This window comes from Rhinoderma darwinii, chromosome 2 (assembly GCF_050947455.1).
Source record: "Rhinoderma darwinii isolate aRhiDar2 chromosome 2, aRhiDar2.hap1, whole genome shotgun sequence".
Lineage (NCBI taxonomy): Eukaryota > Metazoa > Chordata > Amphibia > Anura > Rhinodermatidae > Rhinoderma > Rhinoderma darwinii.
In genome coordinates, this window is record NC_134688.1 from 429497746 (window position 1) to 429520529 (window position 22784).

The 22784-nt window shown below is 39.2% G+C and overlaps 1 protein-coding gene across 1 annotated transcript in view; it reads left to right on the forward strand.

Annotated features, from left to right (window-relative positions):
• ITGAE (integrin subunit alpha E) overlaps nt 1-22784 on the forward strand; it is a 116879-nt gene that overhangs the window by 46299 nt on the left and 47796 nt on the right. Inside the window, exons 8-18 of the mRNA XM_075850871.1 lie at nt 1086-1201; nt 1328-1482; nt 5055-5208; nt 6018-6165; nt 6612-6679; nt 13673-13814; nt 17295-17437; nt 18994-19134; nt 19729-19944; nt 20205-20335; nt 20806-20930. Of these exons, the coding sequence (XP_075706986.1) occupies nt 1086-1201; nt 1328-1482; nt 5055-5208; nt 6018-6165; nt 6612-6679; nt 13673-13814; nt 17295-17437; nt 18994-19134; nt 19729-19944; nt 20205-20335; nt 20806-20930 (1539 nt within the window). The remainder of the gene's footprint in view (nt 1-1085; nt 1202-1327; nt 1483-5054; nt 5209-6017; nt 6166-6611; nt 6680-13672; nt 13815-17294; nt 17438-18993; nt 19135-19728; nt 19945-20204; nt 20336-20805; nt 20931-22784) is intronic.

Consider the following 22784-nt stretch of genomic DNA (forward strand, 5'->3'; position numbering starts at 1 on the left):
TCTACAGGGGGGATTTATGGCGTTATTTACAGGGGGGGCTGTATGGTGTTATCTACAGGGGGGCTGTAAAAAAGCCACTATCTACAAGGGGGGGTTGTGTGACACCCAGGGGAGCGGGGGCCCCAATCAAAAGTTTGCTATGGGGCCCAGTCTTTCCTAGTTACGCCCCTGGTCAGTGGTATTTAGAATGCAACAGGGGAAGTTCAAGGGTTTTTCTCACCATCACAACTAAACAAATCTGTCCCTAAATCACTGCAGGTCCAGCTTCTGATATCCCTGGTAATCAGCTGCTATCTCTGGGGCATATTGTGGTCATCTATAAAATTTCCCCCGCAACAATCGCCGTAAATGTGGTGTTAAATTGTAGTATTCATCTGAATGGCCGGGTCTGCCAGAGAGGGAGCCACTAAAAATGTGCAACTCTCCTGAGTAGAGGAGCCCCCCTATGGTGTCCATATGCCCTATTAGTTCTCTTAGGGAGACAACCTCTTTAAAGGCAACCTGTGTCCAAATCTCTGCTTAGAGCACATGGATGTCAGACAGAAGGCTTCCTCACTCCAGACCCCTTCTAATACCAGAATTGGGAGCCGCTAAAAAACAGTGGCTCCCACACTAACACCCTCGGCTTGGCCATATATTACATGATTGATCATTTATTTGAATGGGTAACATGAAATTGTATATTTCCCCTTCAACTGCCAATATCAGCTGTTTGCCAGGCAATTCAGAAGCTGGACCAGCGGTGATCAGGTGAGCACTGGACCAGCTTCATTTGCAAAATGAGTTGTCATGGTGAGACAACCCCTTTAAGGTGAGCATATTCTCGCAATTGGCATGGGTTGCGTCTGCATGATGTACCCCAATTTCATATTCATATATATACATATAAATACATGTCATCTATTGGACGTTGCTCTTCAAGTTATTTTCCAGGCTCATGAGAGCATTTATACCACTTATATGATGACCTCTCCCCTGTCTAATACTATTATGATGAAATAAAAAGTTTTATAAATTCTTGTGTATTTAGCTACAACGTTGCTTCATTCCACTTCTTATGACCACAATATTTTCAATCCTGACAGGAACGGAGATTGCCATTGTTGTAGATGGATCTGGAAGCATAAAGAGTCATGATTTCCAGAAGGCAAAGGATTTTATATTAAACCTGATCACAAAAATATGGGAAAAATGTTTTGAGGTTTGTAAGACCAAAATTTTGGTCACATGAGAAACAATAAAAGTGAAAATAATTCAACTCTGTAACAACATCTTAATTTACATTTCATCGTGTAGTTAACCGGTTTACCTTTTCATTCTTTGTCAGTGTGAGTTTGCTGTTGTACAGTATGGAAGTATAATACAAACAGAATTTGACATCCAGGACAGTCGTCAAGACAGCCTCTATATTCTAGATAAGATTCAAAAGATTCAGCAAGTTGGAAATGTGACGAAAACAGCATCTGCCCTTCTCCATGTTCTGTGAGTATAGCATTTATGTAACATTTCGAGCATACTGTGACAGGTTCATTGATGCGATACAGTATATTGAGGCTTCAAATGAAAGTTCTGTGTGATATTAGCAAAATTATTCAATATTTTGTATTTTGATCATTTTACTTTGCATAACTTTACATAATGTACATTAAAGACTATGAACACCTTTGAAAGGTACACCATTTTTTTTTTAAATAAAAAGGTCAATCAGTTTGTTTTGTGCAACTTTACAATTAGTTTTTATGAAAAATAATTTTTTACTTTTTGAGATACAACTGCTTTGTATCCTGTCTACAGAGCAGCTGTATCTTACGCTGAATCCTGTACCCATCAAGTCCGCGGGACTGACAGGTTCAGTGTCATCAACGGGTCCTGCGTGTCTGTGACATGGAGGATCCACCTGTTATCCATCACATCTAAGTACGTAACATACATAACATAGATGTGATGGATAAGAGCTGGATCCCTTTTGTCAGAGACACGCAGGACCCACTGACACTGAACCCGTCAGTGCCGCTGACCTGACGGATTCAGGTTTTAGCGCGCTATACAGCTGCTCTGTATACAGGATACAAAGCAGCTGTATCTAAATAAGTAAAAATAATTTTTAATAAAAACGTAATATATAATGTTGCACAAAACACACTGATTTATCTTTTTATTAAAAAAAAACCCGCTTTCAAAGATGTACATAGCCTTTAAGTGACTTTTTTATGCTTGCTAATATAAATAGCTCCATTTAATTTTTTTTACATGGGACTTTTGGCAACCCATACATTTTTCATGGTAGCCCTTTTCTTCTTATGAAGGTAAACAAACACAACACTATTTTTTTTACACCTAAGTTATATATACAGTACATAAAAATACAGGGAAACTATAAAACAAACAATAAAACAGACTCAAATAGTGGACCCAATAGCTATTACAAAATAAGGCAAACACAAAGGACAGATATTTACATAATGCAAATCAACTATATATAAGAAAGAGATACAAGCTAACTAAGTCATGGAAGTAAAAATAATATATGGACAAATCAGAAAGTAATACTAGTTTTACCAATTGCATGTTGGCATTATTAAAAAATGTTTTAATTAATTAATTGTTAGGCTCTGTTCACATATGTGTTGGAGGCTTAGTTGGAAGTCTTCATTGCAGATTCCGTTGCTTTTCCCGGACACAATAGTGCAGCATGCAGCGCTATTTTTCTGCAAAGGGACAGAAACCTGACGGGTTGCCCTTGGACGCCGCTGGTGTCCGTCATGCGACGGATCAGGCACATCCCGGCATTTTAGTTGGCCTACTCTTATGACGGAGCACAACAGTGGAAACATCAAACACAGATGTGAACAGACCCTTATTGGGCTTAATTTAAAATAAGTTTCTTGATTCTCAGTAATGAAACGGTAGCATTGAATGGAAAGTCGCTTTTGGTTTCAATCAGTTTTCATTGAATAAACAGGTAAGACGAATAACACTGAACAAGTCATTGCTTACCTGTTAGTCTAGCAATACAAAAAAAAAGTATAAAATAAATATTGAGTGGTAGCCCTAGAAAATTCGTATGGTATGGAAGAACCATTTAAAATGAAGGTATGGGCAAGTTCCACACTTTGACCTATAGCATTAGGGAGCCACAAAGTCTGTGCTTTCATTCGGCTTTGTAGCAAAAGTGCATTTTCAAAAGACAAAGGGAAATAGAAGAGAAGAGAAGGCTGGGAAAAAGAAAAGGTGAGGAGAGGAAGGGAAAGAGTGACAAGACCTGCACCTAGGAGAAGGGATTGGAGGTTTCTATCAGACATGAGCAATGTTAGGTTTGGCACCTAGATGCATAAAGGATATACGTTTAAATTAAATTGAGGCAAAGTCAGTATACTTGAAGTGGGAAGCGAAGTGGGTACCCCCAGTATTCTCTGTCGGAGACATCAGTTCAGAGCCTATGTCACCAATTCAATCAGATTTAATGCAGCTCTATTCTTGCCGTCAAAATTACGGACAAGGATATTCCCCATTGTAAGGTCATATACACACGACCATAGTGGTTTTTTGGGCCGCAAAACCATGGATCTGTTACCTTCCATTTGTCTGCAAAAAATCTTTTATTGTGCATCCGTGTGTCATCAGAATTCACGGATCCGCAACATAGAAATAAATGGGTCAACAATTTATCCGCAAATATGCGGATAAATTGCGGACACAAAAGCATGATCGTATGAATGAGGCCTAAGTGTATGTCTGTAGCTCATATAGTGACATGAAACATTTGCAAAATTTGCTGTGAACTGCAAAATGATGATTACAATCATTGCAATTAAAATTATTAAAACCACCAACTTCAAAAGAAGCATAATCACATCTACTCATTTGAGAGATTGCCCAAAAAGTCCACAACTTTTACGGATCGTCTGTGAATATGTCCATGTATTGGGCATCCCTGAATGGATACTATTGGAGGCAAATACAGTGGCCAAATCACAGGATGTTAAATTATACTGGGACTTGCACACAGCAGTTTCCGATTGTGAGCCAATGTAGGGGAGCAGTGTGAAAAAAAGAGCGGAGTGTGAGGAACTCAGCACAAGGTGCAGGGGAGGCAGTCTTGGAATTACAAGAAGCCCAATAGTGAAATACAGATGTGGAAGGTAAAGTCCAGGCTATTAGTGGAAAGGGGAATCCTTCCTTAGCTTGTAAGGTAGCTTCAGATTCAGTCTGGTTATAGGGGGTGGTGAAGTCCCACCATTGCTTCCTAGAAGCTGTGGTGAGGCTAGTGACCTCTTTCATATGCCACCAGAACCACTGTTCTAGGTGGTCCACAGCCGGAGATATGGCTATTTGAATTGATCCCCCTTCCCTCCAGCCTCAGTCTCTCACACTGTGTGAAGCAGCTTCATGCTGATAGGACAGCGTCAGAGGCTGTGAGGAGGCTCCACCTCAGGAGAATCACTGCTGTTACCTCCCACTTGTCTAGTATAGCCTCATTTGCATATTTAGAGAAAAGCTCATAACTTTTAAAGTAATACACGTTTTGGGACACAATTTTCACCAGCGTTATCAGTGTGACAGCGCTTATTAGATTAGCTAGGAGGTAGTGTATTACTAAACTAGTAACAGATCCTCTTTAATACTGCTGTTAGGAGAAAGTGTGGGATTGTTAGCCTAAGAGGTGCATAGGCATGAGGCAGGCTATTTTGTCTGTATACATGCAGAAGCACAAGGGAAAAGTGATCAGTCTTGCTATATAGTAGATGGTTGCAGGAAGAGCACGACAAGATCAGAAAGTGTCTATCTTGGTTGCCTGCTAATAATTGCACCCACCCCCAACCCATTCCCGGAATATAGTACTTTTTGGAAAGTGTACATTACTATGTTTATGAGGACGGTTTGTAGTTGATGGATCCCAATTCTACTCTTGAAATCTGGTTTCGGTGGTTTAGGACTTGTTGGGTTAGGTAAGTCATCCAATTAATCTAATCTTTTGCAAGATAAAAAACATGATACAAGGTGTTAAAGTCACTGTAGCCATATATGATTGACAAGTCCATCTTTTATTACAGGAATAATATTTTCAATGAAAGTCATGGATCTAGGGAAAGTGCCAGCAAAATAATCCTGGTATTGACAGATGGCGATATTTTCATGGATCCAGTGAACATAACAACTGTCATAAATTCTCCCAAGATGAAAACCATTGAAAGATTTATCATTGGGGTTTGTTCATATTGTACATTTTTTGCTCAGTAAAGACTTGTTAGTTAGTTAGTTAGTTAGTTAGTTAGTTAGTTAGTTAGTTAGTTAGTTAGTTAGTTAGTTAGATGTAACAGATCTAAGTTTGTCAGACCCAACATTAAGTTTATGTGGTGCAATATCTGCAATATAACAAGGTGTTCTCTGGGATATTACATAGGTCTGCAGAAAAAACCTACTGCATTTTTACTCACAGAGGAATGACAAAGCACAAGCAATACAGCTAACACCTAATATTATGAAGTCATCTTCCTGTTATTGCGTTGTACTGCATATCCTAATAAAATTAAGATAATTGAAAAAAAAATAATAGTTACCTGCCAAATTCCTTCCAACATCTATTCTTGACTCTTCCACAAATGCCACTAAGCAGAAACATATTGAGAGGGTAGCTGGGCTTCTCTTAATTCCGGGTAAAGAGTCAGTTTGTTGTCCTTGCCCTAGATCTAAATACTCTTGGAAAGGCAAAGTGATTTCTTGGCAACCCCTTGGCACTCAGTACTTGGGTTACATGCCCTGGTAGAAGATTCTCCTAGCTAGTCCCTTGGCAATGCTCTAGGAATTCAGTATTAAATATCTGGACAGCAGTGTGACTTTTTAGCTTTTTAGTGGGGGGTTTTCATAGCACTGTTACTTGTGGGTAATAGTCAAAAAGGATTATTTTTTAGATTTAGAAAGACTCTTGCTCCTAAAATAAAAAATACAAAAAACAAAACAAGAAAAGTTAAACAAGTATTTCATGATGCTACCACTGTTTTTGGTATTCTCTACAGGTTGGAGGTGTATTTAATAGTACAGAGGCCTATAGTGAGCTTAAACTTATAGCTACTGAGGAAAAGGACCATATCATAAGAGTGGAAGACTACTCCAAACTGGATGGACTTATCTTATCTTTGCAGCAGAAGATGGCTGGAATTGAAGGTAAAGTTAGCAAATAAAAACTACCTTAGTTAGAGAATAATGTCCAATTGCTGGGTCCTAAAATTACCTATTGATATAGCTGATGAAATGACAGAGCGAGGACTTCATTTCATAAACTAAAGGGTTGCATGAGGCTGATTGAATTTAGCGGACATCCATTGATATCAGTGGATGTTGGCAGTTCTCTAGAAAAGAGAGTTATACTGGAGGGAAGTTCCAAGCGAAGAACTCTCTCTCTAAATATAAATATACTGTGTGTATATATATATATATATATATATATATATATATATATCTTAAATGTGGCCCTCGATAGCAAACAACCCCTTTAAGCAGTACATCCAATGCGACCTTTTCAGCATGGTTCACAATACTCTTACTATTGACTTTCAACTATAGCCTCCATTTTTGTCCTTCTAGTAAGGTAAAACATTGTTTCTCTGCAGGAACTAAAGGTGATTCATTGGAATTTGACTTGGCTGAAGTTGGATTTTCAGCTCATTTGAAGGATAAGGTAGGCAATTTAATCTGTCAACCAAGCGTGCTCAGTAATATCTGTTTATACAAAGATGTGAAGACTCATCTGACATATTAAATGACCACATTTTTATGGTGATGACAACCGCATATAAAAGACTCAGAACATAGATTATGTTATTTTATTGTGTTTTCTAAGTTTTGTCTGCCTATTTGATCCATGCTCCTGAGTTCTATAATCACTTTTGCAATTTATGTCGATAAGCTTAAGTAGACACTTCCGGGTGATGTCACTACAGGAACACAGCCCTATTGACAGGGGGCTAGTTCTTTAGTCAGGAGCTCTTGTGTATCATTATAGGGTTAAATGGACGCTTAGAGTCTGCTTGTGGAGTTTGATATCCTAAGATAAGGTACAACTATCTCTCAATATATATAGAAATGTGCCTTCTCTAGTCAGATTGCAGACATTACACGACTTCAGCCCTGGCAAGTACCAGCATATAAGACTGGGTGCGAAATAAGCTGATATAGGTTATAGCAGAAGTGTTTTGCCCATAGTTAATATGAACTTCGAGTCTTTTTTAGGTATTGATCATGAGTTTTGACTTTTGTGTAATTTTCTGACGTGCATTAGAACGCCGAGGATTACACATGTTTATACTTTGTTTCTTTTTTTTATTTGTATCTATGCTGGAGAGTCAATAATTAATATATGCACACCTGTGAGATCTTATCATCTCTATTAAGCTATTTATCCCTATGTACCTTATATATAGGGGTTTAAAAAATGCCGTTTATTTGAAGATGATTGTAATTTTGCACTATGAACAATATATATATATTATATGTGTATGTATATACAAAAATGGACACGGAAGCAGCACTCCAAAAATATCAAAGAGGCTTATTCACCGCCACAGGTGCAATGTTTCACCCTCACCTTAAGGGCATTTTCAAGCATAACATCATAGTGATTACAGGGTTTAAATGGGGAGCATAGCTCATTAAAAAACAATTTGTGATTATTGCAAACAATATCCATGAATAAAGTGCTATAGTGCAAATACATAATATTGAATATTGAATAATACATGTGGCACAAAGCCGGATTAACAACACATTCGGAATTCATGTGAGAAAATATGTGTTTCTTCATACAGTATAAATATGACAAATATAAGGTGCATCAATAATGCATTTCATGTGAATATCCTTATCAAAATTAAAAACCAGCTGTCACTCACCGATACAATTAGAAGTCACTGATCGCCTTGAAAGTGAAGGCGCGCTATGTTAGGCGTCTTAGCAGCCATAACGCGCATGCACCACTACAATGCGGGCTACTAGGTCATAGGAAATGTTTAAAGAACATCTCACAGGTTTGTCAAATCCCACGCATGCCCAGAGAAACCGAGCACCGCTGTGTATTAATTCACAAAACTGAGCCCTACTGGAACACAACAGATATCGTGGGATATTAAAATCCCACACATGCTCAGATAGGTTTGAGCATCCCTCAGAATCTTGTATATAAATGATAACAAATACACTGAGTGTTATTAAACACCAAGACAGTATAGTCTTAAGCAAAGGGTGTAATGTAATGCAGTGAACATCACTTTGTGTCTCCAATAATTGCATTACATAAGAGAAAGCAGTGTATTACAGTATATTTAGGGGTTCATATCTAACTGTGCGATTTTAGATATGTATTCAGGTAACAATTGAATTTCACTTGTCCCCAGTGTAAGTGTGCAGGGCCATCAGTCCAACACACTCCCACTGTAGAGAGCCACAACTCGACCATGGGGCTCTATAAGTGATCAGTGACCATCTTATAGGGATCTCTGATCTCGTAATTATCATGGAAATTATCGTTAGTCATTCTAATGATGTTACCCCATTCGATGTAAATAACAACTACACATGTATACAAACATTCAGAAAATTATTGTTATACTGGAAATATTTAAGACAAATATAGTTGTACTGTATACTGTGTGTTCCAAGGATAATGCATCTGTTGCGTCCAAACACATCGTAGAGGTGTTTCTAAAATCCAAAGGACTAAGTGGAGACGTATATACAGTATTTACAGAAAAACATTCATAGAATGGCATCCAATAAGTTCAGAGGTGAGTGTACAGACTGATACTCTTGTGTGTATCCCACTGAAAAAAAAGAGACTAAAATCGCAATAATTGCGATAAATGTGAAAATTAAATATTAACACACATAATAATATACAGGGTTGGCCATTTACATGGATACACCTAAATAAAATGGGAATGGTTGGTGATATTAACTTCCTGTTTGTGGCACATTAGTATATGGGAGGGGGGAAACTTTTCAAGCTGGGTGTTGACCATGGCGGCCATTTTGAAGTCGGCCATTTTGTATCCAACTTTAGTTTTTTCAATGGGAAGAGGGTCATGTGACACATCAAACTTATCGAAAATTTCACAAGAAAAACAATGGTGTGCTTGGTTTTAACGTTACTTTATTCTATCATGAGTTATTTACAAGTTTCTGACCACTTACAAAATGTGTTCAAAGTGCTGCACATTGTGTTGGATTGTCAATGCAACCCTCTTCTGCCATTCTTCACACACTGATAGCAACACCGCAGAAGAAATGCTAGCACAGGCTTCCAGTATCCATAGTTTCAGTTGCTGCACATCTCGTATCTTCACAGCATAGACAATTGCCTTCAGATGACCCCAAAGATAAAAGTCTAAGGGGGTCAGATCGGGAGACCTAGGGGGCCATTCAACTGGCCCACGATGACCAATCCACTTTCCAGGAAACTGTTCATCTAGGAATGCTCGGACCTGACACCCATAATGTGGTGGTGCACCATCTTGCTGGAAAAACTCAGGGAACGTGCCAGCTTCAGTGCATAAAGAGGGAAACACATCATCATGTAGCAATTTCAGATATCCCGTGGCCTTGAGGTTTCCATTGATGAAGAATGGCCCCACTATCTTTGTACCCCATATACCACACCATACCATCAATTTTTGTGTTCCAACAGTCTTGGAGGGATCTATCCAATGTGGGTTAGTGTCAAACCAATAGCGGTGGTTTTGTTTGTTAACTTCACCATTCACATAAAAGTTTGCCTCATCACTGAACAAAATGTTCTGTGTAAACTGAGGGTCCTGTTCCAATTTTTGTTTTGCCCATTCTGCAAATTCAGTGCGCCGATCTGGGTCATCCTCGTTGAGATGCTGCAGCAGCTGGAGTTTGTAAGGGTGCCATTTGTGAGTAGCTAATATCCGCCGAAGAGATGTTCGACTGATGCCCCTCTCCAGTGACATGCGGCGAGTGCTACGCTTTGGGCTCTTGCTGAATGAAGCTAGGACAGCCACTGATGTTTCTTCATTAGTGACAGTTTTCATGCGTCCACATTTGGGCAAATCCAACACTGAACCAGTTTCACGAAACTTGGAAAGCAGTTTGCAAACTGTAGCATGGGAGATGGGTGGTCTCGTAGGGTGTCTTGCATTGAAATCTGCTGCAATGACCCGGGTACTGCGTTCACCAGACATCAACACAATTTCTATCCGCTCCTCACGTGTTAACCTCTGCGACATGTCAATGGCTGTAAACAAAGAGAAGCTTGTAAATAACTCATGAAAGAATAAAGTAATGTTAAAACCAAGCACACCATTGTTTTTCTTGTGAAATTCTCGATAAGTTTGATGTGTCACATGACCCTCTTCCCATTGAAAAAACTAAAGTTGGATACAAAATGGCCGACTTCAAAATGGCCACCATGGTCAACACCCAGCTTGAAAAGTTTCCCCCCTCCCATATACTAATGTTCCACAAACAGGAAGTTAATATCACCAACCATTCCCATTTTATTTAGGTGTATCCATATAAATGGCCCACCCTGTATAATATTCGTGCTATAATAGTATAATAAATAAAGTAATAACCCATATCTAATAAAAGGACATAAGCAGGACTACCCACGTACCCAAGATGTGCAACTCAATTAGCAAGTTGCATATGGGCTCATATATAACTTTAGCCAAAAACATTCAGTGGATAATCCATATGTAATCCAGCCAGGTATAACGTTCCCAACTTGTGAATCCATCGTAATTCACATTGCTTCAGGAGACGTTCCATATCTCCTCCACGTTTCAATGGAGGAATTCTATCTATAATGCTGAAACTAAGTTGACTGATAGAGTGACCAGCATCAACGAAGTGGTGCGGTACTGGTAGTTCACATTTACTTGTACAGATACTAGATTTGTGATTGTTAAGGCATAAACGACACTCGGTTCTGGTTTCACCGACATATAGTCATTTGCAAGGACACTGAATAACATAGATGACATAGTCAATTTTACATGTATAAAATACATTACTCTTGTATTCCTTACCCGTAGTAGGATGTCTAATGATGTCACCCTTGATTATCAGGGAGCAGTACTCACAGGTCAAGCAAGGGTAGCAGCCCTCAGAGGTTGTCCTATCCTACACTGTTTGTCACTGACATCCGTTTTAACTAACTGATCTTGCAGATTCTTGGATCCTTTATATAAACTAAAGGAGGATATTTAAATTCAAGTACAGACTCATAATAGTTGGTTAAAATATTCCAATGTTTGTTAACAATAGATGCAATTGCAGAACTGTGCATGTTATAGGTAGATATCAATGGTAATCTTTTAGGTTTATCAACCTTCTCAATTTGTACATTAGATCTTTTACGTTCATGTATTCTATTCAAATGGCCCTGTATAATTCGTTTCGGATATCCTCTGTTTAGAAATTTCCTGGACATCTCCCCAAGTCTAGTATTAAGGTTATTTGGATCATCTACTATCCTCTTAATGCGCAGCAGCTGAACGTATCATAGGTATAGGATGATGACTATCGTATCTTATCAAATTATTACAGTCGGTTGGTTTCACAAATATGTCAGTTTTTAATTTGTCCTCTACAATATATACCCTAGTGTCTAAAAACTGTAGACTCTGTTTAGAGACCACTCTGGTGAACTTTATGTCTTGATCTATCTCATTTAGGTAATTGAAAAAGCAATCCAAAGCAGACATGTCTCCCGTCCAGACATGGCTGAAGTGGTGGGATACATAGACCGACGTCTCCTCTACGTCTGCCATGACTAAGTTGGCATAAGTCGGGACCACATTTGACCCGATGGCGGTTCCACTTAATTGGACACAATACTCATCATTAAAAATAACAAAATTTCAAGTCAAAACAATCTCTAGTAAACCTATCAGAAATTCTTTGCTTTCTTTTGAAAAATCATAGTTTTCTGAAGCCTTCCTAACAATGATGAGACATGGGTAGTCCTGCTTATGTCCTTTTATTGGATATGGGTTATTACTTTATATACTATTATAGCACAAATATTATATATTATTATGTGTGTTAATATTGAATTTTCACATTTATCGCAATTATTGTCATTTTTGTCTCTTTTTTTCAGTGGGATACACACAAGAGTATCAGTCTGTACACTCACCACTGAACTTATTGGAATGCCATTCTGGGAATTCTGGGAATGTTTTTATGTAAATACTGTATATACGTCTCCACTGAGTCCTTTGGATTGTAGAAACACCTCTACGATGTGTTTGAACGCAACAGACAACAGATGAATTATCCTTGGAACACACAGTATACAGTACAACTATATGTGTCTTAAATATTTCCAGTAAACAGTATAACAATAATTTTCTGAATGTTTGTATACATGTGTATTTGTTATTTACATGCGCATTACGGATGCTAAGACGATCAAGGTGATCAGTGGCTTCTAATTGTAATGGTGAGTGACAGCTGGTTTTTAATTTTGATAAGGATATTCACATGAAATGCATTATTGATGCACCTTATATTTTTTATATTTATACTGTATGAAGAAACACATATTTTCTCACATGAATTCCGGATGTGTTGTTGATCCGGCTTTGTGCCACATTTATTATTCAATATTACGTATTTGCACTATAGCACTTTATTCATGGATATTGTTTGCAATAATCACAAATTGTTTTTTAGTGAGCTATGCTCCTTATTTAAACCCTGTAATCACTATGATGTTATGCTTGAAAATGCCCTCAATGTAAGGGTGAAACATTGCACCTAGATGTGGTGGTGAATAAACCTCTTTGATAAATTTGGAGTGCAGCATCCTCATCCATTTTTCTATTAGATCCTGGGGCGCGGTCGCTCCTCTTGAAGCTCTGCACCCACCGCAAGGTTTTCTTTTCACAGTGCTGCTCCTATTTTTAAACCTCCCTCTTTACTCCAGGATATCATCTTGGGCCACTGAATTCACCAGCCCATAGAGTAAAATTGGTTAAAAAAATAATTGCTTACCGTAACAACGTATATATTGTGGATGTGCGGTCCATGTCTAGTTTCCCACAATACTGATATTATATAGTCTTTGCAACTCATGTTTTTGTTTTACTTGGCATTAGACTCCACACATTTGACTCAGCTGATTTTAATTTAGAAATGACCTCATAAGTGTTTCTGCTCTTGCTTGTGCTCTCAGTTGGCCACTAGGAGCGCATGGTAAGGTGAGCTTATTCCATCTGTTCACATGTTGTGGTGCTGTGGGGTAGTATCTGTTGCTGTAGTGCTGAACTTGTGGGGGGACATGGCACAGAGGCAAGGAGGGTTGGCACAGCCTGATAGCATGGGTGCTCTTGGGCCTCCGGGTTGCTCCCTCTGCAGGAGCAGTGCTGCAGTGGCAGTGTCCACCATGCGGTTCTGCAACCGATAGAGTAGGGACCCACTTTGAAAGAGGTCACCTTGAAGTGGCAAGTGGGCTTATACAGTTTGATCAAAATGTTAACGAAGAACCTCATGTTCATGTTTATAAATAATGCCTAGCGGCTCAGATCAACGTATATCTTGTGGATGTGCGGTCCATGTCTAATTTCTCACAATACTGGATTTATTAATTTATAATAATAAATTATTGTTTTTTGATAATATGAAATAACTTTAACTGTTATCTGTGCAGAATACTTTGGTGCTTGGAGCAGTTGGTGCCTTTGATTGGTCGGGGGGTTTGATGGTGTATTTCACGGGTTCTGAACCTTATAAAGTGAGATTTCTCAATGAGTCATCGGATCTTTCAAAGACCGTAAACTACAGCTACTTAGGTGAGTACTAACATTAAATCTGTTCATCTGTGTTTAGTTTACTTTTCATATGGAAGACTTCTCTAAAATCTAGAACAATCTTAGTTCATCGATTCAACATTGGGTTTAGGTATGTGCTTGAATGTGTTTGTATGTGCTGGTGATTGGCCAACCTAGAGTAAAGCATAAAAAAAAAGACATCAGCATGCCATTCAGTGTCTATTTTATTCTGCCACACACAAAGGCAACATTAGGTTCCATGGATGAGTTTTTATCAATAATCATCATTGGTGCCGAAACATCATCTTTGTGAACTGTGTGGTAGAATAAAATAGACACGGGATGGCATGTAGATGTCTTTGATTGCTTTATTTGGAATGTATACTTGAGAAATTGGGCTATTCCCTTTTGATGGACTGAGCAAGCTTACCAGGTGATAACTTATCTTGCAGGACATATAATTTTAAGGTGGTGCTGCCCTTGCTCTTTAGTTGGTTGTGATATACTTTTTTTTAAGACAATCCTCTGGAGAATGCATTCACCTCTTGTATATGCTTATTTTTTTTCCCTAAGGTGTGAATTCAAATAATTTAATTTCTTCACACTCGCGTCATGGCTGCTGATATTTAGGGAACTATGATTAATCAGTTGAGTGACTTATAATTGATCGAACAGATTTCCGCTCTTTTTTTAGGAAAGAATAGTACAGCAAACTATGATGTTCAGACTGTCAAAGAGCAACGGAAACCAGACAGAAAAGACTTTAACACCATTATAAATATAGTTTTGCGCTATGACATCCTTTTAAATGTTATTTGTAATGGATATGACAGATGAGTTATGATCTGTCATGATCAGTTATGATCTATTTAAAGGAACACTAAACCTATAAATAAATGATAAATGTAAACAGATATATTTACCCCACTGTTTGTCGGTCTGCATGATCTACATGTTCCTTAATCAAATCCTGCAGAGAACAGAGGTTAGTCTCCTGCTGATCTGTTCCATTTTCGGCTAGGGATCGACTGAGGGGGCAGGGCTTAGACTAGAGGGCGGGACTTAACAATCTTTTTGTCCTACTGCAGTCTGCAGGCACAGCCAAGGGAGGAGTCTCCTGCTCCAGCCAGTTGTCTTACAGAAAACAACAGAAGAGTAGTGAGGAGGAGGAGGTACAGACATGGCTAATCCCCTGGGACACACTTAGACGATTTCTTTATATATTTCTTAGTTTTAATTGTAATAGGAGACAAATAGGATCAAAGGAGAGAAGGAGATAAAGGGAGGAAGTGCCAGGCTATTAGCTCACAGGATCGCCATCTCCAGGGTAAGATGGTTGGTACACCTAAGAATTTTCACTCCAACAAAGTGGATTTGGTCTGAAACTGGCCGCAACCAGCTTTATTGTCTTTATACAGGAAAAGCGGTTTTACAAAACAGTTAAAAAATAAACCCTAGGCCATCCAGCCTCTAACTAAATATATAGCTTCCCTAGCTATCAGGGTGAAAGGCCTTCTGCCCAGCACCAGTCAACAAACGTGTTCTTACCAGAACTTCTGACTCCCACAGGCTGGCAATAACTGTCACTGCTATAATATATATATCTTTATTTATTTATTAAAAAAAATTTTTGTGTTCTTTTTCTGTTTAGTGTTCTTTTTATCAGATCGATTTTTTTCTCCGAAATTGACTTATAATGGGTCTGTCAGGTTTCCTTTTATATTCTAGATAAAATAGTGAAGTATTCTTCACTACTATAACCATTAAAAAATGGGAACCTGACCAAATAGAACTCAAACATGAACAGAGCCTTAAGCTCTGTGCACACCATGTTTTGGCCCTACATTTACTGTGTACATCAGAAAAGCTCCTAACATATAGGGTAAACATGTCCATAGGGCTCTATTATCCCGACAGAGGTCAAAAGAGTGTCCTTTTGGCATCTGCTGGGCTGACATATGTTAGTATACCTTTTATCTTTGAAGTATCGAATAGTATATTAAACTACGCTATTCCATCTCATGGGATCGCACAAAAAGATTATACCTTGTAGAATAAATTTTTTAACATGCAAACCTATAGGACACATATGCTGCTGCATGTCATACATCACAGGCCCTGGTTTTATGCGGTGCTTCTCAAAGTGTGAGGTGAGGTGCAGCTTGAGGAGGGGAGTTTTGACAGAAGTGGTCATATTCTGCAAAGGCCTTCATATTGTTGCAGCAATCTCTGGATTAACAACATACCGGACTTCTCTTGTGCTTATTTAACTGTTCTACTGTGTTCAGGTGTCACAGTTTAAGATAAATATTTTGGCATTGACTATGACCAATGGTGAGGTCCAGGCATCATCAAATTCTAGCTGGTGAGGTCCAAGTAGAAAAAGATTGAGAAGCCATGGTTTAACTTATCTATCATGGGCTTTTCAATAATTTTTTATGACGTATATATTAAACAGATGACATTATGGCCTATAGGTGATGGATGCTTGTGACGGATGCCTAACAGAGGCATCTGTCACCCATAGACTATAATGGTATTTGTTCAACGGATACATCATAAAAAGAGGTCTAGAGCGTTCATGACGTATCCATTAAACGGGTACCATTATAGTCTATGGTGATGGATGCCACTTTTAGGGTATCCGTCATAGACTACATTTCACATATACATCAGGAGCTTTTCCTGGTGTTTATTTTAAATGTAAGGCATAAAAATGGTATTCACAGAGCCTCAGATCTTTGACAGGCACTGAATGATATTGCGTAATACAACTCAACACCTAGGGACTAATGATACTATCAGGTTACGGGATATTATATAATCTTGGTAATAATTTGAAATATCTGGTGTCATACCATGTAGAAAAAAAGACAATCACAATTTGTAACTTATGAGCTTTTATTAAGATCCCATCCCTATTCAATTGTATTTGTATCAGTGTATGACTAAGGCTGTGTTCACATCAGCGTTGCCCTTCGATTGAGGGGTTCTGTCTGAGATTTCCGTTGGGTTAATTACTCAATGGAAAGGCAAACGGAAACCTAACATTTGCATCACCATTGATATAAATGGTGACGGAAACGTTGCTAAAGATTTCCATTTGTCACCGTTGTGACAGGGTTCCGTAGATTTTGACGGATCCAATAGCGCAGTCAACTGCGCTATTGATTCTGTCAAAACAACGGAACCCTGTCACAACGGTGACAAATGGAAATCTTTAGCAACGTTTCCGTCACCATTGATATCAATGGGGATGCAAACGGAATGTTAGGTTTCTGTTTGCCTTTCCATTGAGGGGTTAACCCAACAGAAACCTCAGACAGAACCCCTCAACGGATGGGCAACGCTGATGTGAACAGGCCTGGATTTCTCCAAATAAATAACCACTGTTAGCAGTCATAGAAAAAACCTTAAATGAATCATAGCATCATTTTACATATCTTAGCAAAATGTGAATACATTTTATTACAGGATTTTAATTTTATTGCACAAAAACAGGATACAGCGTGAGCACCGCACAACGACAGTTGTCTTCCCTGTACATAGCTGGAGCACCAAGACATTCCAATGTTGGGAAAGTCCTTGTCTTTGAAGAAGATATTAAGAGTTATCACCTGTGGCAGAGTCTGACAGGGGAGCAGGTAAACCATGGTTATCCTCTCTTGATCCCTTGGGCTTTAGCGGCTGATGCATTCGACCTTTGTTTTCTTGAGTGTCCTATCTGTTTATTTGCGAATAGCACACTGACCCATTTATTTCTATGGGGTCATGCAGATATCCCTTTTTTTTGCGTATCTGTGTGTCCGTTCCGCAAACCATTATATGTATGGATCCCCAAAAAAAACGGACAGCCACGGAAGCCACTGGGATCCGTGTTTTGCGATTCGCAAAATGGCAACAGTCCTGTGCATAAGCCCTTATCAGTGTAAGAACACAGGGTAAGGCCTCATTAACACGTTCGTGCCTGTAATCAAGGCCCGCAATTGCGAGTACGGCCGACAGCTGCGGGCCGCATTTTCGTGCCATGCTGCCATACAAAGTATGGAAGCACGGCCCGTAAAAATAGAAAAGTAGGACATGCTCTATAATTCCCGGAACGGTTCTATGGCACGGACACCTATCCTATGGTCCGCAATTACAGAGTTGTTTTTTACGGTCGTGTGCATGGGGCCTTAGGCAAGTGAAATTGTAAAATGGTGTACAGTATTTCAGTAGAATATCTTTTTTTTTTTTTACACTTCGGGTTAAGATAGATAATAGTCATGAGCACAGGATGATCCTGGTGTGGCTAGGCACACACTAAGATGCATGTCTAGAATTTCTATATAAATATATTTTTTTACTGCTGCTACCAATGCATGGCGACAATTGGTAGTTGCGCACTATACTTATTCTGTTTGCATATGCTTAAAGGGAACCTGTCACCAGCATTTCACCTATTGAACGTTACTTATCCCTCATTGGCCGCTGCTATCAAAAGTTCATTGCCGTTATCCCATCTCCTAAACTCCTCCTTAAACTTTAAATAACGGTCTGCGAACATTTTGCGTCTTTTATCGTAATAATCCGGTGTCCCGTTGTGCGCACACCCCAGCAGAGGACATCAAAGCACAAGCGCGGGATTTTGTGTGCTGGGGAAAGGCGAGGAGCTGTCAATCAAACGTAAGGAGGAGGGGTAAACTCGGAAATACTTGAGGAATGAAGTTATGACTCTTTTCAAACGAAGATTTGACTCTTTTCAAACGAAGATATGACTCTTTTCTGCTCATTAGCATACGGCGTGGGAACATTAAAAAGCTGAATACTAAAGCTACAGAGCCGACTAAGAAGACAATCATAGGTAATATTGAAACGATTTTTCACCCACTACTGCCTGGTATTGCTGGTTTTATAGGTGAAACGCTGGTGACAGGTTCCCTTTAACCTTCGTATCTAGGGGATGTGGCTAAAGCACAAAAAATGTGGGGCTGTGCTATAGGTGGTACACTCTCCCCCCTCCACTCCCAGGAGTCACGCCTAACCAAATGACTATGTGAGAGATTTCACATTCTGCTTCCATATAGGAACTTGTTTGTAGTTTACAAGATTTCTATAGTTATCAAAGTGTATATATTTTTATTTACTGGTGTTACTATATCCCAATACAAAGAATTACAATTTTTTTTTAAGTTTTCCATTTGATTCTGTAAACACACAGCTTGGATCCTACTTTGGTCATCAGCTTTGCACCGTAGATATTAATGAAGATGGATATACAGATTTCCTTCTGGTTGGGGCGCCATTTTACCATATAAAAGGAGAAGAAGGACGAGTTTATCTTTATAATCTCAGCATTGAGGTAAAAATGCACTGTCATTAAAAGGTTATTCCCAAAATCATAAATGATCACCTATCCACAGGATAGGTGATAATTTTCTGATCGCTGTTGGCCCCATCGCTGGGACTCCCACCGATCATGAGGCCCCGAACTCCCAGATCCTCCTCACTGCTAAAAAGTGGCGAAGAGTACATTGATTGGAGCTGCGATCGAGCATGTGCGCTGCTGCACTATTTAAAGTTTATGGGAATAATGGAAATAGCCAAATCCAGCGCTCGGCTGTTTACATAATTCCTATAGACAATGAATGGGGCGGCGGGTGCATGCTTGACCACCGCTCCATTCAAGCTCCTCCTCACAGCGGGGAGTGCCGTGTGGAGGATCTGGGGGTTCAATATCCCATTCTCATGATCGGTGAGGCACCCATTGATCAGAAAATTATTACTTCTCCTGTGGATAGGTGATAGTTTATGATTTTGGGAATACCCCTTTAATCAGTACCATGTACTGTATACTGATAGATTGTAAAGAGGAAAACAATTCTGGGAGTTTACTGATGGATTTCACCTGAACATGTGTTTTTGTGTTTATTGATCTAATTTTATGTTTGTACAGGGGTTCTTCACACTTGTTTTTATACTGGAGCAACCATATTATTCATTTGCAAGGTTTGGTTACACCATAGCTAAGATTGGGGACATCAATCATGATGGATTTCAGGACATTGCCATAGGAGCACCTCTTGAGGGACATTTTGAAGATCCAGATTCATTTGGAAGTGTTTATATTTATAACAGTCATAGAAATGGGATCCGTGAAACACCTTCACAGGTATGCACAAATAATAAGACTATAAGACTATTGGTACTACTACTAGTAAACCTCTACAACTCAATGCCTTAACCTTTCAAAGAGGCTGCTGTGGTAGCATAGAGACTACTACTGTCTATTTTAAAGTCACAAATAGGGCTACCAGATAGTAGAATATTGCTGGACGTTACTCCAGGAAAGTTCAACATTGTATTTTATAAATGCACAAGCAGAACTCAAGTAATGAAAATCTTTAAATATATGTTATAATTCCATTACAGAGAATAAGAGCGACCAATTTCAAACAGAAGCTGCAGTTCTTTGGTCAGTCAGTAGATGGAGGCCTGGATATTACTGGAGATGGATATCCTGATATAGCGGTGGGGGCCTTAAGAAATGTTTTGGTCCTTCAGTAAGTCATTAAAACGTTAAAATAGTGTGCAAAAATATTTGCATCTTTAGTATCTGCTTGCTCTGCAAATTTTCCGAAAAAAGTTTTAACTGCAACACATTTGGCATGTCCAGAAATTCTTCCTTCTTTTTACACCACCAAATTTTTCAAGGTTGCCACCTCCCTGGGTTTACATTCAAACTTTATACATGGTTGTCAGGACTAAGTGTTTCAATAATTCAAGCATGTATATAGAACGTTTTGATTTTTCAATGCAAGATATATTGTATAGATGTACAGTTTATATGCTTTACAAGTTTTGACGCTGTTGAATGTACATGGTTATACATATAGGCCAAACAGTATATATATATATATATATATATATATATATATATATATATATGTCTATCAGTTATCCCAAACACCTCACTTATTAATTTTTGAATGTACTTAGTCAATTTGTGAAATATTAAATTATTTTTCTATAGGTCTTGTCCAGTGGTTAAGATAAGGGCCACTATCAATTTTGAACCTAATAAAATCCCTGTGACTTATGCCGATAAAACTGTAAGGGCTAATCTGTGTTTTAACGCAATACCTTTCAACCAAACAGGTAAGCAAACATTTTGTTTCATAAATACCCATGCCCAGATTTTACATATAGCCAAGTTACGCCTGTGTCTGTTGGTAGCCCTGGGAAGAAGGGCGTCTGCTGTGATGAAGTCCATATATATGAATGCACTGTACAGTGTGTATTTATATGTAAATTATATGTATTAATATATTAATTAGGTGCTGAAAGGGATGTGGGACTGAGAGGAGGACACCCAGGGAAGGACAAGGGAAAGGCTGAAGAGGTTGCACCAGTGGCGGACACAGACTGCAAAAGGCCCCTGTGCAGATAATGTGCCAGGGCCCCCCCGCCCCCCCCCCCCCCAATACCGACAAAGTTACCTAAACATATATATGCATATAAAAATAAACCTTACTAATAAAAATTATGAAGGAAGATTTATATTGTACATTTTATTACCAGTTTAGAACACAAGTAACACATTTTTTTCCGGGTTAAATTCTTATCTAAACTAAGTCCCTAAATGTGGGCAAAGAAAATGAAAAACCTATACTCACCTCCTCCGGCGCCTCCGTTCCCCCTCCGCAGCCCCTATCCCTTTCTGTGTTTACAAAGCTGCTGTGGTGACGCGCGGTCGATGGCACATGACCGCTGCAGCCAATCAATGCCCTCAACAGCGATTTGCTGTGGAACTACTGTCCTCAGCAGCACACCAATGAGGAGTTATTGGCAGCAGCGGTCACGTGCCATCGGCAGCGCGTCACCAGTGCAGCCTTGTACACTTGTAACACAGACCGAGACAGGAGGATGGGGGCTGCGGCGGGTGAACGGAGGCGAGGGAGGAGGTGAGTATAGTTTTTTTATTTTCTTTGCCCACATTTTCTTTGCCCAGCTACTGTCCACGGGGGGCCCGCTGATGGGCTCGCAGCTACTGTCCACGGGCCTCTGTCTCAGTCCTCAGCATCGCGCAGCTGAGAACTGAGTCGGCCAGCAGAGGAACGGGCCCCCTTCCCACGCGGGGCCCTTGTGCAGCTGCACCGGCTGCACATGCGGTATGTCCGCCCCTGGGTTGCACGATGTTCTCAGAAGCGTAATGTTCGGCTTTTAATTTAAGAGAGCAGACAAACATAAATACAATTATGGCAATGTACAGGCCTAGTGATAATATAGGCCTAGGCAAACCATATATATTTTTTAAATGTACTTCTCTATTGCCTGGTGTATTTTCTAAGCTTACGTTCTAAATGGTGGTATAAAAGAAAATAAGTTGAAACTTAAGTCTTCCAGATCTCTAATATATGAAGTACAAATATATAAATACCAACAATTAGAGGGAATGTGTCATCTGACTCTGACCATTGATTTTCACAATAGACTGACCCTTCCTGTTCTGTAGAGATCACTTCTCAGCATAATTTCATTATTATCACAGGCAGGATTACAGTGACAGGTAACACCTCTATATATAGATAACACAGGATCCACCATTGACAATAGGTGATGGACACAGCTCCTCTCCTTCCCCTCCCTGCACAATGACCTCTACACAGGTCACAGAGCATGTCTAGAAGTCTAGAAAACTCTCCCACAGAAGTCAATGGGTCCCCTCCTGTTCACAGGTTCGTATAGTCCATGTAGCTGCTGTAAAGCATATCTCTAAATGCTGTTAACAGCAGCTCAGGCAACATGGATGCCCCCATAATCTTGTACAGAACATAAAATTTAAAAAAAACTCCAGTCAAAAAATAAAAACAGATTAGAAGAAAATTCACTGTCAGGCTTTAACTAGGAAAAATAATATACCGGTAGGTTTTAAAGGGATTTTTTGTTTTTCTATATTAATACTCCTGCGGACTTTAAAAGGAAACAAATGTAACTCCTCAATTAAAGTGA